At 38.9% G+C, this 21,596-nt stretch overlaps 1 protein-coding gene across 4 annotated transcripts in view; it reads left to right on the top strand.

Annotated features, from left to right (window-relative positions):
- glra3 (glycine receptor, alpha 3) overlaps positions 1-21,596 on the top strand; it is a 152,739-nt gene that overhangs the window by 82,383 nt on the left and 48,760 nt on the right. For all 4 annotated transcript variants that reach the window (XM_057332478.1, XM_057332479.1, XM_057332476.1 and 1 more), the window contains exon 2: positions 20,343-20,470. In XM_057332478.1, the coding sequence (XP_057188461.1) occupies positions 20,392-20,470 (79 nt within the window). In that variant the 5' untranslated portion in view covers positions 20,343-20,391. The remainder of the gene's footprint in view (positions 1-20,342; positions 20,471-21,596) is intronic.

Below are 21,596 nucleotides of genomic sequence, written 5' to 3'. Positions count from 1 at the left end.
TTAATGTGCATTTCAAACTCATAGATCTGTCATATGCTTTACTGATGGAATTGCAATAGAATACTAATATATTTTTAACACTTTACACCGTTGCATTTGTTAACATTAGTTAAGCATTAGATTACATGTCTGCATTTGTTAATCTTTATTTTCAGTATTTACTAATGTTTTTTTAAAACATTGAACATGCACCATGAACTAACATGAACAATTGTATTTGGCATTAACTAACAATAAACAAGATTAATACATGCTGACTGTATTGTTCATTGTTGGTTTCATGTTAATGCAGGGGTTCACAAATTTTAGATCTGAGACGTATAATCTCTCAAGATCCTCCAGAAATACAGGCAAAACACACACATTTGTTCCTTTTTAGTAGTTTTCTTATTATGAATCAATAAATTTAATTTGAATATACATAATGGTAGGGCTGTATGATTATGTCAAAAACTGTAGTCCCCTTGATATTGTAATGTTGATTATTAATGTTGATTGGATTTTACATTTAAGTATGTTTGAAACTTCCTACACGCTATAAATGCACCACTTGTGGCTCCCACTGTCAAAACAAGCATTATAAACGTGTAAACCAATGAACAAGTGTCATTGTTGGTCATTGGAGAAAAAAACATTTACTAATGCTAACAAACATATGATTTTAAATAGTACATCCTCCTAAGTCCGGTCCTGGGCACAACCCTACATGTCACCAACAATCCGAGAAAGTGTATTAAATAAAACATCAGTCATGTTAAACAGACACACTGTCCCAAAATGCACACAAACCTTGCACCATGTACAGCCAGATGTTAGTACATTTATGTGCGCTGCTCTCTCTTTAATTGTCTATTTGCTGGACCGCTCATTGGAGCTGAATGTTCCATACAAGAGAGCGGCTCACCCCGAGCGGGAAGAGTAACTCAGTGTCTATTTGCTGCCAGTCCACGGGCTGTGTACCTTTCACCATGTGCATTAGGACCAATGGGCCGCCTTGTCCTGCGGCTCTCCTTTTTTAACAAACCACTTAACTCGCAACATCACTAATAGTCTCTTTTTTCTCCCTTTAAGAAGTATTTTAGTCTGTTTCTGTGAGCCTGTTTCTTTTTTTATTTCCCGTGTCAGCTCACATATCCTAAAAGGCAGATTCGAAAGCTCCTGTTGCATTATTGATAAGATTTTGTCACAAAGCATTGATTGCACTTTGAGTTATCCTGCCAGCCCCGTTTCTCTTGAATACCTTCTTCGGGGTTTTTGAAAGCTGCAGTGGAGGAAAAAGAGAGACAGAGACGTTGGCCTCTTTAAGAAGCTTAACATTTTTGTAAGGTTTTTTATTGTATCAGGAGGAATATGTCATGGAACAAAAGATCAGTGCCAAAGCTTTAACTTAAACAAAAAGAGCAAACATTTATCTTGCAAAAATTATAAAATAATAATAATAATAAAAGACAGCTCAGATTGAAAGACATGAGAAAACACATGCACATAGAGAGAAATGCACCACAATCACATACTATGGATGTGTTCAACAAACACTTAAAGTGTCAGGTGCGCTTAAATAGTAAAAGCAGTTAAAAAGAAAAAAAAAACTTGTTACTTTTCCTCAGTTTGCAGCTCTGAATATTTACTTTGTACTGTGAGTTTCTGCTTTTGAGGCTGTTACTTACAGTAAGCTGCATGGCAGACCATGCACGGTTCATGTATAGTGGCGAAAATAAGCTATAACTGACATTTACAGTAAGCCGCCAACGTGGCAGGTGAAGCGTAAAGCGCACATCTCTGTCACGCATCAGTGTCACCGCTGTCACACACTGTGTACTCTGAGGTTTCTCTGCACATGTTCAGTAAAACTCCATCAATACGCAAACCTCTCTGTGGACGAACGAGACGTTGATCTGTCCACTTAACTTGTTTCCGGTTTCCTTATGGCAGCACACAGATGGGTGTGAAATGAACATCTTGTAAGAAAGCATGGATAAAATTATGTTGTCAGAAGCTGTATATATTTTGATAAAAGCTCATTTTTTGTTTAGGAATGTATTTGAGATTTGTGACATACAGTGGCTTGCAAAAGTATTCATCCCCCTTCATTTTATTCACATTTTGTTATGCTGCTGCCTTATCTTAAACTACTTTAAATGATTATTTTTTTTAGATTAATCTACACTCCATGCACAATAATGACAAAACGAAAAACTGATTTTTGACGGCTTTGCAAATTTATTAAAAATAAAAAACAAAAATAAGTACATTGCATAAGTATTCATACCCTCAACTCAGAAAATGGTTATAGCGCCTCAGACTCAAATCTTTTTGGGTATGATGTGAAAAGCTTTACACATCTGCATTTGGCAATTTTCTGTCATTCTTCTCCTCAGATCCTCTCAAACTCTTGTCAGGTTGGATGGAGATCATCAGTAGACAGACATTTTCAGGTTTCTACAGAGATGTTCAGTTGGGTTCAAGCACTAGCTGGGCCACTCAAGGACATAGACAGAGTTGTCCATAAGCCACTCTTGCATTGTTTTAGTTGTGTGCTTAGGATCATTGTCATGTTGGAGAATTAACCTTCTGCCCTTTCCGAGGTTCTGAATGTTCTGGGCTAGGTTTTTATGATCATTATGTCCGTATTTTGTGTACAGTCCCTGAAGCTGAAAAACACCCCCACATCATGATGCTGTTTCCACTACACTTTACTGTTAAGACGGTATTGTACAGGTGTTGAGCAGTGCTTGTTTTTCTCCAGACATGATGCATGAATCTGAGATTCATCAGACCAGAATATCTTGTTTCTGACAGTTTGAAAGATTCGTTGAAGTACGTTTTTGCATATTTCAAGTTTCCATGTGTCTTCACTGAGCAAAGGCTTGAGTCTGGCCACTAAGCCATAAAGCCCAGATTGGTGGAGTGTTGCAGTGATGTTTGTCCTTCTGTAAGTTTCTCCCATCTCCATATATGATCATGGAGCTCAACCAGAGTAATCATCAGCTTCTTGGTCACCGCTCTAACCAAGACCCTTCTCCATCGATGGCTCAGTTTGGACAGGAGGTCAGCTCAAGTAAGAGATCTGGTGGTTCCAAACCTCTTTCATTGAGGATAAATGGAGGCTACATGCTTCTGTGAACCTTCAATACAGCAGATTTTTTTCAGAAGTCTTCCCCAGATCTGTGCCTTGATACAATCCTGTCTCAAAGCTCTACTGGCAGTTCTTTTGACCTCATGTCTTGGTTTTTACTTTGATATGCATTTTCAGCCGTTGCACCCTTTATAGAGAGGTATGTGCCGCTCCAAATCATACTTATTCAATTGAATTTGGCACAGGTTAACGCCACTCGAAGTGTATAAACATTAACAAGCAAAACTAATGCTTCTGAGCTAAATTTCAAGTGTCCCAGAAAAGGGTATGAATACTTATGGAATGTACTTATTTTTGTTTTTTATTTTTAATAAATTTGCAAAGCCGTCAAAAATCAGTTTTTTGTTTTGTCATTATTGTGCATGGAGTGTAGATTAATCTAAAAAAAATAATCATTTAAAGTAGTTTAAGATAAGGCAGCAGCATAACAAAATATGAATAAAATGAAGGGGGATGAATACTTTTGCAAGCTACTGTATTTTGACATATTTTTTTGGTTTCTCAGTTATGCAACTGCTTCATTGAGAGGCTGATGCCAAATCATACAGTGAACAGTAAAATGTGCACGTACCTGCATGAGAGGATTATAGTTGGAGTCACTCTCTTAAATGCAGTCAAGCACATTAAAAATTTTTTTTTCTGTTATTGCTGTAATAACAGGGTAAACGCTATATTTATGACTAAGAACTCAATGTAAGATCCATAGATACAGTATATCGTCGCTGTCGGGCAGAATCCTCGCATCTCCAAAACCATTATTTTTCAGGAAATTAAAAAAACTGCATATTTTTTTAGTTATTAAACATTGTATCGTTAAAGTTGGTATTATACCTTATATTGCTATCATATACTGTTGTGTACCAACATTTACACAACATTTCCCCAAAACCATGTTTAATCGGAGATACAAGGATTATGATTTGGGAGCAGGGAGATACGAGATTACGCTGTCATTGATAAGAATGGTACGGACACAGACGTCGCTGCTGCCAGCAGTGTTCATCAAAGTCTGCGGTCACGTTGAGCCTTTTGACAAGAGAAGAGGCTTTAAGAGCTAATGAAAGCTAATGATTGTGGTTACATACATCTTCCTAAACTCTATTTTAAACGTTAGAGCTATGGGTGATGCAATACCAAAATAAAACGTTAAACAGGCTGTCTAATATAGGCGGAAATTAATCTGCACGCAAATAAAGTCGGCGGTCGCGTTGAGCCTCTTGTCAAGAGAAAAGGCTTCAATCGTTAACCAAAGCTAACGACTGTGGTTACATACATCTTCCTAAACTCTATTTTAAAGGTTTAAGAACTATAAGTGATGTAATACAAAAAACGATGAGCTGACTAGGCTGTCTAATAGGCAGAAATTAGCCGAATCTGCTCGCAAACTTACCTTCGTGGCTTCCTTCTGCACAGAAGCATTACAGCTATCGATTTTTAACAAAACAGGCCCACTCAAATGTATCTAACCTAACTATTTTCACTCGTTATTGTCTAAAAAACTTTCAATCAGGAGACGTAATGCCGAGAAGCTCCCGCTGAGTGAAGAAGAGGTGGAGTTACGAGACTCCTCAGGCAGTTTAAGTGTCCAATGGAGTTAAGAGATTTGCTCTCAAGCTATTTTCAACACTTTAGATTGATTAATAATTTGTAAAAATAACAGACCCACATGGGGACTGACCAATAGCATCAATTTGTGAAAAAATATGAAATTGACCAAATTTGGACATAGGAGGTTTACGCCCGACAGCGACGATATACTAGAGATGCCCGATGATCAGGGCCGATATATCCTGTCAATCAAAAGAGGACAGGAAAATGCAATGAATTTGTGCTCTGTACAGTATATAGAAAATGTTAAGAAACATCACCAGTTTGATGTTCAATATTATTACTCATTATATGAATTAATAACATTCAGAAAGTTACGAAAAATTTATTTAATCTTCAGAATCAGTATTGGTATCGACAGATATCACTCTGAATAGCTATGAGTATCGGTGGAGACATTTAGTATCAGTGCATCTGTAATATTATACTATAAAAACTTGAATTCAACAAAGATTTATAGAGAGTCTTTTTCACAGTCTCGTCTGTCCCCATGCCTGTTTTCCCCAGTTTTCCCCCTTGGACTACACCTCCCACGATCCTCCAGGCTCCATCACCTGTCCCTCGCCTGTCATCAGAACACCTGCCAGCAATCCCCTCATCACCCGGACACTTTATATACTCAGCCTGTCCCTTTGTTCTTTGTCCTGTCTTAAATGTAAAAGTGAATGTTATACCCTCCTGTTAACTATCATTTAAGTGGTTTTGTTTGGTTCTCACTGCATTCTGTGTGCCCCATTGGGGGAGCCCTATTTTTTTTAACGGGATTTTCTTTACTGTGAATGTAACCTTGTCTTTTCAATTTTGCCTGGATGAACAAATACTTTTCAACTACAAAATAAGTAAATTATGACAGCATTTTATTATATCAGTTCATGTGGATCTTTTGTTTAAGCTGTTTATTTAAAATCAGGTTTGTTCTAATTTTGTTTGCCAAATAGCACTCAGTAGTGTATATGTTTTGTTGTTGGCAGCCTGAGGTATTATGTCGTAGGTATTATGTGTTGCTGTCCATTATGTGTATGTGAGATGCTGCACAAAAAGGATATTAAATCACAGGCGATATGAAGAGGAGATGAAAGGTGCTGATCTTGATGGAGACCAGCTTTTGTGGCTGCATTGATCTAAGTATTGATGTAGTCCATCCACAGTGCAGCTTCTGTGCTACATACAATCAGTCTATTGTTAGTATTTGAAACAGAATATTGAGTGTGCGTGTTTGCTGTAATATAGTTCATGTTGGCTACGAGAGCAGGCAAACATAAAACATTTATTCAGCAGCTGTGTGGAAACTTTGTTTTTCTCTTTGTGTTCCACATGTCATGAACTTCATCAGACTTTATGGCTGCTCTTCAATCTGTGAATGGCATTCCACACGACCAGAGGAACACGGTTTGGAATGCATCTAAGAACAAAGTGTTTTTCCTCGAGGGGTCCCGAGGGAACAGTCACAGAGAAATCACATAGATCTTGTCAATAGTGACTGTTGGAAACGAGGCACACCAGCCATACATCAAACATCTGGCAAAGAGCAGTTCAGTGCTCCGGAGAGAGAGAGCGTATTAGTTCGCTGAGTGAAAAGGAAACGACGGTCTTAAATGAAATATGGAGAATAAGAAAGAATCCCAGGGGACTCTGGTCATTTCAGTTTCAGTGGAGTAAAACTAAAGTATGTTGAGGAATAAAGACAGCGTGCAATTACCTTGAAACAGAACAGTTTTTAAAGGGGTGATATGACAAGGCTAAAACAAATATTATCGTTTGTTTTAGAATAATGCAATGTGTATACACGATTTAAGGTTAAAAAGGCTGTATTTTCCATATACCGTGCATGTTTGTATCTCCTCTTTGCCCCCACCTCTCTGAAACGCGCAGATTTTTTTACAAAGGTCATCGCTCTGAAAAGCGAGGTGTGCTATGATTGGCCAGTTAACCAGTGCGTAGTGATTGGTCAAATACTGCAAGCGTGTGATGGAAATTTAAAGCCTCTTACCAGGTTCCAAAGCAATTGTACTGACAGGTACGCCCACCTTACTAGCGTATACATTTTGGTGGTCTTCATACGTCAACTCATACCACGAACTGACGTAGATTTGTGGGGGTGTGGTTACACGAGGCGTTTCAGGCAGGTCTGGGTGAGCATTCGCTTTTAGATAGAATGCATCTTTTGTTCCGACACTTTAATTTTTGCAATTTTACGTGTCTAATACATGCATGGGCAACTTATAACACACCAAAGACACAGAAAAACACTTATTCGCACCATATGCCCCCTTTAACATTTCGAAGAAGACTAAGACTGTCCTCCTAAAAAAATCCTATGTCTATAACCTTGTGGACAACAAATGATCACACATTGTCCTGACCTTGTGCTTTGCATTGTTTGTGTGTGGCTGTGTGTAAACTGGATAAATTGTTTTGACAGAGAAACAAAACCCAGGAAAACAGCAGGCTTACACACTGAAATACTTCACTGTTAAATGAAACTCATGTCATTGGCACAAGTGAAGCATTAAATCCAACAATCATCATGTCTTCTTAAGGAAAAGAAGAAATGAGCATTGCTTTCTTTCACATAACCACACACATAGCTCTCAAAAGGTAACATGCTGTTGGGAACTTTCACATCTGTTTAGCACTGAAACCAGGATTTTTTGAAATTTCAATAAGCACAGACACCACAGGGTGGATCAGGAAAATAGGCCAGTTTTCTAAATTTGGCATATTTCTAAATTTGAAACGAGTCGTTGAAAATGTTGCAGCTATTAACATTTTCAACCTGGCTGAAATTACATTGAAGGCCTCTTCACACCAGATTATAATTATCTGCTTGTTAAGTGATGATGTAAGCAATGCTGTTTCTGGGTTCAAGCCTCTGCTTGTTTCAAGTGAGACAGCCATTCAAAAATTATCAGTTTGTTTTCTTTTATTGATTCCGCAGCAAGAAAGACAAGGATATAAGAATGCATCAAGATTTATAAAAAACAAGTATCGCAACGCAACATGGCACAAAGGCTTGGGTGTGTAGCCACACTGACTGTAAAACTGTAGTACAATAACAAGCAAACTATTTATTTATATATAAAATATTTTTAATAGTTGAAATAAAGACTCAGAGCTTTCAATTGGACTTCCATCTGCTCCAATTTGTGCTGGAAACCCTCAGGCGATCAAGGACACAGATCAACGTCAAGTTATGTGGACTGGTTTCCTGCTTTATTTTGACGGTATTTAACCCTGTATTTACCCTGTCATATATTCATAGTTTTTGAGTATTTGTTGGGTGACCAAACATGCCATTTTTCCTGGACACGTTCTGGCCAGGGTTTGGCTGCGTCCTCCTGAGGTTACATTTTTCGGCCACATAAGTAATCGCGGTTGTCTCATTTGAGTAAAAAAACAAAATGAACATGTATTTCTCTTAAGAGAATTGTTTCATTCTTAGATTGAAATGTAACATTTGCTTTCCTGAAATAAAACCTAAAGTAATAAACCTTGATGATGTATGAGCCACAACTATAGAAACCCTGGCCAGGACGTGTCCGGGGAAAATGGCACGTAAGGTCATTTGTATGTCACGGTTCTGCCTTCTTGTTTCTGAACTTCTAGTCGTGTGGCAGGATCGGGACAGAGCCCTTAGGTTTTTTGTGAGAAAGCCATGAGTTGTTTGTTTTTTACATCTCATGTGCTTTCTCGTGTCTTGTCATTGGCCCGCCCCTCTCGTTTCATGTATTGCTTCCCTGTCGTGTCTAATGTTTCCCACCTGCCCTGTTTCCCACCAGCAGCCGGCTGCTGCACCGGCTGGACAGGACAGGGCACCGGACATATCTTGATTGTTTCAATTGGACATGGTGGTTACTAGAAATGTGTTTATTTATGTTTGCTAGAGGTTTTGCTTTTGTGGGGCGAATGTATAGTACTGTAATACCCTCTCTAAGCAATGGAAGTCATCTCTACCAATTTTGTGATCACACGCTTTCATGGGTTTGATGTGCATGGATGAGTGTTTAAAATGGGTGAGGGAAGATTCTTCGATCACTTCCAGTTTTGAAGCAATTTAACAAAAATCAAGCAATCTGTTCACAGCGTGTTTGTATTATCTGGAGCATTTATGATTTGGAGCATTTATGATGAAGAAGCTTCAACTGGCAGAATACGTGGCAGTTTGTACCATAAAAAACTGTTTAGAAAGATGGTAGTTACTTATGGTAGATGAGTTGTTGTACATTGTGTATGTACAGTAACTGAAACTGAAAATGTAAAACCTCCCTGAACTCTTGAGTCATAAAATATCTGATACAGGGTGGATAAAGGCCAGTCAGTCAAGCAATCTCAATGGCAACCTTTCCTCTCACAGGAAATCAATATATTTTATTCGGAACAACACGATTTATTTTATGGGCTGCATCACCAAGCATCCAAATCATTGTGTTGATTGTATTACAAACACATGCAATTGACACCTTGGGATTAATCCACCATCATCAATATCTTTTTCAATATCTTTTCTTTGTGTTGTATAGAGAAAACTCCCAAAATTAATCAAATAATTTAAATTCTATGTTAAATTTGCACTTTCTCTGTATACACCGTAGTTTAATTCTTATATACATCTATTTGTTTATTTTTTGATACGGTGGTGATAAATTGGTTACCAGGCAACAATGCGATATCTCCAAACTAAGTTTCATTCAGGCTGGCTTGACAGGATTTATCATTTACATGACTACCAGATGTCACAGTAATACTTGTCCTATAATGACAAACTGAAGCTGACAGTCCCAAAATGAGAGTGTGTGGATAGTGTAGCAACACATTCCCATACACGTTACCTTACGTGTTCCCTTTAAAAAACAACCAGCACTTTAACAGGAGAAGACATATTAGCTTGTACAGCACACTTCAGTCTGATGGCCAGTCTGTGCCCGTCAGCTAAACAACGCAAGGTCCATCAGTGTTTCGCACAACATGCGACACAAAAATGACAGTGGACAATGTTAATAGATGGTGAAACACTGCAAAGCGAAGGAGCCAAATTGTGGCCAGTCTCCTCGCATTAGCAAACAAGACAACACAGCGAGCACCGCGGTGACAGGACAGGTCACCCAGATCCAACAGTTTTCCTGTGGAGTGGGGGTGGCTGTTTTGTCCCACAGCAATGACAGCCCAATGAGACTGAGGCCTAGAGGGGGGACAACACAACTGCAGCTAGTTCTACTCATATTAACTGGATGCATTTTACAGACATGCTAAGCAGAATGAGATGGAAAATAAGCAAAGCAGCTGTTATATGGTTATATGGTCGTATAGTTATTATGATGCATGCTGATTTGATGCAATAAGCAGCTGGTTGTGTAGGTGTAAATTTATTGTAATGCATGTTTATTGAATGCAATAAGCATCTGGTTGTAGTTTTTTTTAATATGCAGCTGGTTGTATGGCTGTATAATTATTGTGATGCATGTTCATCTAATGCAATAAGCATCTGGTTTTGAGTTTGTATAGCTATTGGGGTGCATGTCGATTTAATGCAATAAGAAACTAATGAGTCATGACCAAATGGGAGATATTTTTAACACTGAATAATAAGTAATGTTTGTATATTTTGTATGATATGTCATTTAACAATGTTAACACAAACTACAAGATGTGAGATATGAGATTATCAATAAGCAACTGACATATTCCTAATTTTTGGTATTTATAGTTATAACTGAGACTAAATGTGAAGTGAACCGCGTGTGGCGTGTAAAGGTTTTTGATTAAGTCAGAGCCGTCACTGTAAAGGTGAAGCTATAATTCTTCTGTAATTGCTGGACTGTGAACTGATGCTTTCAGTTAATTTATCTCAGCTGTCCTGCTATCAATGGGTTTCTCCCTCTATCTGTCACATTCATTCTTGCTCTCTCCAAAACGACTTGTGTCTTCTACTGTGCTTTTCTCTCATTTGTGGTCAAATGAAGACATCTAAAGTACTGCTCTGTCTTATCTGTCATTCTTATCCTTCCTTTTATCTCTTTTCGCCTCTCTCTCATTTTTGGTCTTGTCTTCTTTCAAAGTTTTATTTTTACAAATATCTGTAAAATTTAACCTCAGGGTAAAATTTTAACCATAATTTTGACATCTGAGGCAAAATACAAGGATTGTAAAAGATTTCTGTTGTCATTGGGAAAATGGTCAGTCTCTCATTGCTTAGCGTGATGTTCACCAATGACCAATTTATTGACTTTGCCATGAATCTTAGCCTTTAAAGCTCTGGCAGATTTGAGAAGCGAATGTGTGAGAGTAGGCCTTTATACTGTCAACTGTCAGTTAACTGTAACCATACAGTATATTATTTTATTTCTCGTTACTGATTCTTCAGTGCACGGAGTTAGAATTCATTCACACATCTTCTAAATCCACTTCGATCGACTCGAGAGTGTGTCTACCTCGCTCTGTTGACCACCATTGATGACTCTTTGGCCTATGGTTTCCATGGCAACTGTCTCTAGTCCTCCTTCGGTATTAGTGGGATGGAAGTGGGGGAGTGTCAAGGACAATATATCTGGGGCTGGAGGAAACCAGTAAGACATCTGAACCCAGAGGTGATTTCTTCACGGGTTTGGGAAAGCAAATCCATAGCTTAAAGCTTTCTCTGGCAGCAGTGTTTCTTCCTGTCCCTTAGATCAGGACTTCAGAGAAAATGTTTTGAGAAAAAAGAAGAGAGAGGAAGAAAGAGAATGTTGCCTGATGCTTGGATCTCTCTGCTGAGAAAGAGCTTATTAATTGGAGGTTCACGGTTAACCTGCTGTTCTTGGGAACAAAGGTGCGAGGTGCACTGTCGACTCGCTAGAACAATTCTGCACAGTCAGGCAGGGCCCACAGCAGAGACACAATGCTCAAAGCCTAAAGCTTTTCCTCAAACGCTGCTGTCAGTTTCTAAGGCAGAATCAGTGATGAGTTTATGTTAATCTACCATTTGTGCTGTCGCAGGTTCAACCCGTAACCGTCTCAATATTTCACACACTGAAAGCACTGAACCAGCTCTAACAACTGTATTTACAGGGGTGGTTTCCCGGACAAGGCTTAAGCCTAGTTCAAGACTAACTTAAATGTTAGAGGTGTCTTAATCGAAAACAGTTTGCACTCACATATCTTAAAATATATCAGTGTGATTGTTTTGTCTCAAGATGCCCACCAGTAATGGTTTTTGTAAAGTATATTTTTAAAAACGACTTAAATATCCTAATTTAACCAAGTCCTGTCTTAAACTAATCCCTGTCCGGCAAACCGCCCCACAAAGTTTAGTGAAAACAAATCATTTAATGACAAAATCTGATGAGAAAGCCACAGTGTATTGAACTCTGCCTCGGAAAGATGCTCAATGTGGGCTTTCTACTTATGGCCGACTGAGATCCTTCTTTGTGGTTGGCTATTGATAGGGTAGAAGGCAATTCAAATTCATCCTCTGTGTTACTGAAGCTAAGTGTAGAGAAACACTCGGGCTGCATTCACTTGTGATTTTCTTTAATCTGGTTTGATTTTCTTTTGTTTCAGACCTTTGAAACAAAGACAACAGAAAGCCACATAAAATGAGGGAACATGATAATAACTGGCAACAGAAGAATGGTTCTGTGAAAAGTGTCTAGGAAAGCCGATCCATGCTGAGCAAAGCAGCCTTAGAGTTGTATTTGTGTGCTCCTGTCAATTCGGAGAATGGAGCAAGTGTCAGTAATGCTATGATTCTGCATCATGTGCCCCGAAATCTCTGACCTTGGACCTATGCTTAGCAAAAACCATGAGATGATAATGATGGTGTGTTTCATCAGAAGTCATACTGTCATACTGCTTGAGAGAAGAGAGGAGGAATGTCACAGATCAAACTAGATGTAACAGCTCTTCATGCTCAGTTCACTGCCCTGTCAGTTTGTTAGATCTGACATCTACAATAAAACTCATAATTAAACAATTAATAACATTTGAAAACCATCCACAGAGTGAGCAGCAGTACAGATTTTTTATTTTTTAAATACAGTATATTCTTTTTGATCTATTTAGCATAGCCACATTTAGTTGGAAAAATGCACATAGCTACAGTGTAGATTATTTTGTGACATCTCTCTCCTGATTATTTAAACAAAAAGATAAATAAAATGCCCACACATTCCTAGAAATACATCAAAATGATGTAGGCAAACAATTCAGTGAATTAAAATTTTGTAGGTGTCAGGGAAATTGGCAGAAGAACCCAAGCGCAGGCAGGCAGTGAAGGGGTTAACAGATATTTATTTTTAAACAAAACCGAACAAAAACACCCACAATGGGGGAAAACAGAACTAAGAACTATAAATAAAACAAAAGACTTCCCACGAGGGGGCAAAATGAAAACAAGACAAATAAACTAAACTCAAAGACACGACCAAACGTCTTAAATCATAAAAGGCACAAAACTCACAAAACACGAACAGGCAAGGAACAGGAACATGGGTAAGCACACGAACACTAACACTAACACAATCAGCACAACGCAGTACACGCAATACAAGAGCACAGGACAAAGAAACAAGAGGGTATATATATAGGGAAGACAAACGAGGGATAACGACATGGGGCAGGTGTGGGACATTAAACACTCAGGGAAAGATAACGAGGAAACGAGAGGAATGGGGCCAATGACAAGACACTGGAGAGAACGTATATTATTGTCAAACGGACAATAATATGTTTCTCTCCACACATAACCAAAGACTTTGCCATGGCTCTGCTACAGGACCAAGAAAAACATGACTAAGGAAGCAGAGCCATGACAGAAGCCCCCCCTTTAATGAGCACCTCCAGGTCCCAGTCCCAGTCCCCGGCTGCGCTCGAGGGCGCTGAGTCCTGGGGGACTTAGGAGGAGTCCCGGGGGCAACAGTCTTTGGCCCTGGGAGTCTCCCAGGGACCGGCTGGACAGGGCTTGACGCCGGCTGGAAGGCCGGCTGGACAGGGCTTGACGCCGGCTGGAAGGCCGGCTGGACAGGGCTTGACGCCGGCTGGAAGGCCGGCTGGACAGGGCTTGACGTAAAAGATTTCTGTTGTCATTGGGAAAATGGTCAGTCTCTCATTGCTTAGCGTGATGTTCACCAATGACCAATTTATTGACTTTGCCATGAATCTTAGCCTTTAAAGCTCTGGCAGATTTGAGAAGCGAATGTGTGAGAGTAGGCCTTTATACTGTCAACTGTCAGTTAACTGTAACCATACAGTATATTATTTTATTTCTCGTTACTGATTCTTCAGTGCACGGAGTTAGAATTCATTCACACATCTTCTAAATCCACTTCGATCGACTCGAGAGTGTGTCTACCTCGCTCTGTTGACCACCATTGATGACTCTTTGGCCTATGGTTTCCATGGCAACTGTCTCTAGTCCTCCTTCGGTATTAGTGGGATGGAAGTGGGGGAGTGTCAAGGACAATTGTGAGAAAGCCATGAGTTGTTTGTTTTTTACATCTCATGTGCTTTCTCGTGTCTTGTCATTGGCCCGCCCCTCTCGTTTCATGTATTGCTTCCCTGTCGTGTCTAATGTTTCCCACCTGCCCTGTTTCCCACCAGCAGCCGGCTGCTGCACCGGCTGGACAGGACAGGGCACCGGACATATCTTGATTGTTTCAATTGGACATGGTGGTTACTAGAAATGTGTTTATTTATGTTTGCTAGAGGTTTTGCTTTTGTGGGGCGAATGTATAGTACTGTAATACCCTCTCTAAGCAATGGAAGTCATCTCTACCAATTTTGTGATCACACGCTTTCATGGGTTTGATGTGCATGGATGAGTGTTTAAAATGGGTGAGGGAAGATTCTTCGATCACTTCCAGTTTTGAAGCAATTTAACAAAAATCAAGCAATCTGTTCACAGCGTGTTTGTATTATCTGGAGCATTTATGATTTGGAGCATTTATGATGAAGAAGCTTCAACTGGCAGAATACGTGGCAGTTTGTACCATAAAAAACTGTTTAGAAAGATGGTAGTTACTTATGGTAGATGAGTTGTTGTACATTGTGTATGTACAGTAACTGAAACTGAAAATGTAAAACCTCCCTGAACTCTTGAGTCATAAAATATCTGATACAGGGTGGATAAAGGCCAGTCAGTCAAGCAATCTCAATGGCAACCTTTCCTCTCACAGGAAATCAATATATTTTATTCGGAACAACACGATTTATTTTATGGGCTGCATCACCAAGCATCCAAATCATTGTGTTGATTGTATTACAAACACATGCAATTGACACCTTGGGATTAATCCACCATCATCAATATCTTTTTCAATATCTTTTCTTTGTGTTGTATAGAGAAAACTCCCAAAATTAATCAAATAATTTAAATTCTATGTTAAATTTGCACTTTCTCTGTATACACCGTAGTTTAATTCTTATATACATCTATTTGTTTATTTTTTGATACGGTGGTGATAAATTGGTTACCAGGCAACAATGCGATATCTCCAAACTAAGTTTCATTCAGGCTGGCTTGACAGGATTTATCATTTACATGACTACCAGATGTCACAGTAATACTTGTCCTATAATGACAAACTGAAGCTGACAGTCCCAAAATGAGAGTGTGTGGATAGTGTAGCAACACATTCCCATACACGTTACCTTACGTGTTCCCTTTAAAAAACAACCAGCACTTTAACAGGAGAAGACATATTAGCTTGTACAGCACACTTCAGTCTGATGGCCAGTCTGTGCCCGTCAGCTAAACAACGCAAGGTCCATCAGTGTTTCGCACAACATGCGACACAAAAATGACAGTGGACAATGTTAATAGATGGTGAAACACTGCAAAGCGAAGGAGCCAAATTGTGGCCAGTCTCCTCGCATTAGCAAACAAGACAACACAGCGAGCACCGCGGTGACAGGACAGGTCACCCAGATCCAACAGTTTTCCTGTGGAGTGGGGGTGGCTGTTTTGTCCCACAGCAATGACAGCCCAATGAGACTGAGGCCTAGAGGGGGGACAACACAACTGCAGCTAGTTCTACTCATATTAACTGGATGCATTTTACAGACATGCTAAGCAGAATGAGATGGAAAATAAGCAAAGCAGCTGTTATATGGTTATATGGTCGTATAGTTATTATGATGCATGCTGATTTGATGCAATAAGCAGCTGGTTGTGTAGGTGTAAATTTATTGTAATGCATGTTTATTGAATGCAATAAGCATCTGGTTGTAGTTTTTTTTAATATGCAGCTGGTTGTATGGCTGTATAATTATTGTGATGCATGTTCATCTAATGCAATAAGCATCTGGTTTTGAGTTTGTATAGCTATTGGGGTGCATGTCGATTTAATGCAATAAGAAACTAATGAGTCATGACCAAATGGGAGATATTTTTAACACTGAATAATAAGTAATGTTTTTATATTTTGTATGATATGTCATTTAACAATGTTAACACAAACTACAAGATGTGAGATATGAGATTATCAATAAGCAACTGACATATTCCTAATTTTTGGTATTTATAGTTATAACTGAGACTAAATGTGAAGTGAACCGCGTGTGGCGTGTAAAGGTTTTTGATTAAGTCAGAGCCGTCACTGTAAAGGTGAAGCTATAATTCTTCTGTAATTGCTGGACTGTGAACTGATGCTTTCAGTTAATTTATCTCAGCTGTCCTGCTATCAATGGGTTTCTCCCTCTATCTGTCACATTCATTCTTGCTCTCTCCAAAACGACTTGTGTCTTCTACTGTGCTTTTCTCTCATTTGTGGTCAAATGAAGACATCTAAAGTACTGCTCTGTCTTATCTGTCATTCTTATCCTTCCTTTTATCTCTTTTCGCCTCTCTCTCATTTTTGGTCTTGTCTTCTTTCAAAGTTTTATTTTTACAAATATCTGTAAAATTTAACCTCAGGGTAAAATTTTAACCATAATTTTGACATCTGAGGCAAAATACAAGGATTGTAAAAGATTTCTGTTGTCATTGGGAAAATGGTCAGTCTCTCATTGCTTAGCGTGATGTTCACCAATGACCAATTTATTGACTTTGCCATGAATCTTAGCCTTTAAAGCTCTGGCAGATTTGAGAAGCGAATGTGTGAGAGTAGGCCTTTATACTGTCAACTGTCAGTTAACTGTAACCATACAGTATATTATTTTATTTCTCGTTACTGATTCTTCAGTGCACGGAGTTAGAATTCATTCACACATCTTCTAAATCCACTTCGATCGACTCGAGAGTGTGTCTACCTCGCTCTGTTGACCACCATTGATGACTCTTTGGCCTATGGTTTCCATGGCAACTGTCTCTAGTCCTCCTTCGGTATTAGTGGGATGGAAGTGGGGGAGTGTCAAGGACAATATATCTGGGGCTGGAGGAAACCAGTAAGACATCTGAACCCAGAGGTGATTTCTTCACGGGTTTGGGAAAGCAAATCCATAGCTTAAAGCTTTCTCTGGCAGCAGTGTTTCTTCCTGTCCCTTAGATCAGGACTTCAGAGAAAATGTTTTGAGAAAAAAGAAGAGAGAGGAAGAAAGAGAATGTTGCCTGATGCTTGGATCTCTCTGCTGAGAAAGAGCTTATTAATTGGAGGTTCACGGTTAACCTGCTGTTCTTGGGAACAAAGGTGCGAGGTGCACTGTCGACTCGCTAGAACAATTCTGCACAGTCAGGCAGGGCCCACAGCAGAGACACAATGCTCAAAGCCTAAAGCTTTTCCTCAAACGCTGCTGTCAGTTTCTAAGGCAGAATCAGTGATGAGTTTATGTTAATCTACCATTTGTGCTGTCGCAGGTTCAACCCGTAACCGTCTCAATATTTCACACACTGAAAGCACTGAACCAGCTCTAACAACTGTATTTACAGGGGTGGTTTCCCGGACAAGGCTTAAGCCTAGTTCAAGACTAACTTAAATGTTAGAGGTGTCTTAATCGAAAACAGTTTGCACTCACATATCTTAAAATATATCAGTGTGATTGTTTTGTCTCAAGATGCCCACCAGTAATGGTTTTTGTAAAGTATATTTTTAAAAACGACTTAAATATCCTAATTTAACCAAGTCCTGTCTTAAACTAATCCCTGTCCGGCAAACCGCCCCACAAAGTTTAGTGAAAACAAATCATTTAATGACAAAATCTGATGAGAAAGCCACAGTGTATTGAACTCTGCCTCGGAAAGATGCTCAATGTGGGCTTTCTACTTATGGCCGACTGAGATCCTTCTTTGTGGTTGGCTATTGATAGGGTAGAAGGCAATTCAAATTCATCCTCTGTGTTACTGAAGCTAAGTGTAGAGAAACACTCGGGCTGCATTCACTTGTGATTTTCTTTAATCTGGTTTGATTTTCTTTTGTTTCAGACCTTTGAAACAAAGACAACAGAAAGCCACATAAAATGAGGGAACATGATAATAACTGGCAACAGAAGAATGGTTCTGTGAAAAGTGTCTAGGAAAGCCGATCCATGCTGAGCAAAGCAGCCTTAGAGTTGTATTTGTGTGCTCCTGTCAATTCGGAGAATGGAGCAAGTGTCAGTAATGCTATGATTCTGCATCATGTGCCCCGAAATCTCTGACCTTGGACCTATGCTTAGCAAAAACCATGAGATGATAATGATGGTGTGTTTCATCAGAAGTCATACTGTCATACTGCTTGAGAGAAGAGAGGAGGAATGTCACAGATCAAACTAGATGTAACAGCTCTTCATGCTCAGTTCACTGCCCTGTCAGTTTGTTAGATCTGACATCTACAATAAAACTCATAATTAAACAATTAATAACATTTGAAAACCATCCACAGAGTGAGCAGCAGTACAGATTTTTTATTTTTTAAATACAGTATATTCTTTTTGATCTATTTAGCATAGCCACATTTAGTTGGAAAAATGCACATAGCTACAGTGTAGATTATTTTGTGACATCTCTCTCCTGATTATTTAAACAAAAAGATAAATAAAATGCCCACACATTCCTAGAAATACATCAAAATGATGTAGGCAAACAATTCAGTGAATTAAAATTTTGTAGGTGTCAGGGAAATTGGCAGAAGAACCCAAGCGCAGGCAGGCAGTGAAGGGGTTAACAGATATTTATTTTTAAACAAAACCGAACAAAAACACCCACAATGGGGGAAAACAGAACTAAGAACTATAAATAAAACAAAAGACTTCCCACGAGGGGGCAAAATGAAAACAAGACAAATAAACTAAACTCAAAGACACGACCAAACGTCTTAAATCATAAAAGGCACAAAACTCACAAAACACGAACAGGCAAGGAACAGGAACATGGGTGAACATGGGTAAGCACACTAACACTAACACTAACACTAACACTAACACTAACACTAACACTAACACTAACACTAACACTAACACTAACACAATCAGCACAACGCAATACAAGAGCACAGGACAAAGAAACAAGAGGGTATATATAGGGAAGACAAACGAGGGATAACGACATGGGGCAGGTGTGGGACATTGAACACTCAGGGAAAGATAACGAAGAAACGAGAGGAATGGGGCCAATGACAAGACACTGGAGAGAACGTATATTATTGTCAAACGGACAATAATATGTTTCTCTCCACACATAACCAAAGACTTTGCCATGGCTCTGCTACAGGACCAAGAAAAACATGACTAAGGAAGCAGAGCCATGACAGTAGGTAGTTTCTTTCTTTCACATTTGCTTTGTGTCTAACTTTTCCTTGAGGAACAAATGAATGCAACAACTGAATTAAAAGAAATAAAACTGATAAATGATCAGACATAAAATAACTCAGAATGACAACTCTTTTTTGTAAATATATTTAAAGGACTATGTATGACTTTAATAGGACAGGATAGATAACAGAGAGGAAAGCGTTCAGTGGAGATATAGGGGACCGCGGAGCAGCAAAGGACCTTTGAGACAGGAATTGAATCCACAGGAATCGCGAGCTCACTGCCGTGATATGTTGGCACACTAACAACAGGGATATTGACGCTGACACCATAAATCATTATTCAAGATTTATTATTGTCAATTGACAGAACTTCCATTTACTGTGGATGTTCATTGTAAATATTGAATGGAATATAAGGCCTTGAGAAAATAGTCTATCAATAGTCAATCATTACGCAAAGTAAATATTAGAAAATACTATATAGCAGCAGTTTTGCTTTGTGTCATACAGGGTGTTTTATCCACTGTGTTCAGTTTAATCCATTACGCCTATGCAAACAATTACCTTATATGGATCAGTACAATTTCAACAGGTTGGCATACACGGAATTATACAAGTTTAACTCTAACAGAACATTGTGTACAGTTAAATAATGTCGCTGTTATAGTTGTATAACATACAGCTCATAAATAGCTCTCCTCACATGGGCATCATTATATCCTGCTGAATCTAATGTTCAAGATGGTCAATTTGATATAAAGGTTCTAATTTAAATGTGCAGACTTAAATCTCATCTGAATGAGGCCCTTTTATTCTAGGTTTGTTTAAGCCTTAAATGGAATCCCTGAATATTTGACGTCAGATGGCATTAGTATAACCCTTTACATTTGTGGCCTTGTTGACTGTCACGGTCGGTTTGCTAAAATCTGTCCCCTATTTTATCTCTCTTTATTTTGCAGTCTGGTAGCATCCAAAGAACCAGAACACACTCGAGGAAGAACAGCACCCATGTCACCATCTGACTTCCTTGACAAGCTCATGGGAAGAACCTCAGGCTATGATGCCAGAATTCGGCCGAACTTTAAAGGTAAAGTACAAACACCTTATTCTCTCTTTTTCTCTTCCTTTTCTCCTTGAGAGAAGCATCTCATGTTATTTCATTTCTCTACTGGGTATTAACCTTTATTTTGTAAAATGTCAATTTCTTGCTGTTCTTCAAAATGATTAGATAAATAATCATTGCTGCTTTATCTTTTGTTCCTGCAAATGGAAGCCGGTTTCATGCTATGAAACTATAAACTTTTTATGCTATTACATAATACAGTTTCACATCTCCCAGTTCCAGTTGCCTCTGGCTGGCTTCAGTTAGATTGTTCTGCTGTGACCCTGAACACACCCTGAGCCGTCATTATTCAGTTACAAAATAGCCCTGGACCTAAACCATTAATCAGCCACAGCTTTCCTAAATTATTAAACTGGCAAAGGACCCCCCTCCAGAAGCTACTACTTCAAACTTGTCCATGCAAAGAGTTTTGGAAAGATTTAGGACAGCACCTTGGAATAATCTAATGCTTGAAGCAGAGAATGACCAGGGATGGATGGTGGATGGTGAATGATGAATGGCAGGGTCATGGGTAAAAGGTGCAACCAATAGATGCAAAGAATTATGCATAACAGTATCGTTTATAAACCCCACCCTCTCCATGTAAATGAACAGGACGTGAGCCAAACCAAAATTAAATAACCAAATTAAATTACACTTCAAATTCAAAGTTATAATATGTCATATAAATAGAATGTGACATGGGCGGTACCTAACGTTCGTTCATTACTGGCTCCAAATGACGTCATTGGTGCGAAATGTCAGCTGCCATTTCTGGGACATTTTAGTTTCTTCTTTTTATGGAAGTATTGAAGTGAATACACCATATTCTAAGACATGAAAAGGGAAACACGTAGATATGAAACATGAAAGAGTTACAATTACATTGACCTGTAGTTTGGACAAGAATGTAAATATACACAGAATACCACTAAGCACATATGCCTTTGAGGTTATAGGTGAAGGAGAATAACATAGAGACAAGCATACAATGTGGAGATTCATGTGTATACACTTTAAACCAGTCTTTTGTGGCTAAGGAAAGAGACATTCTTTTGGAAGAATTTGAGGCTCTCAGTCCCTGGGGGCCACATGGCTTTTCTCACTTTGG

Source organism: Triplophysa rosa, linkage group LG4 (genome assembly GCF_024868665.1).
Source record: "Triplophysa rosa linkage group LG4, Trosa_1v2, whole genome shotgun sequence".
NCBI classification, from domain to species: Eukaryota; Metazoa; Chordata; class Actinopteri; order Cypriniformes; family Nemacheilidae; genus Triplophysa; species Triplophysa rosa.
Note: the sequence above shows the minus strand (reverse complement) of the source record. Positions and strands in the feature narration are given on the sequence as shown.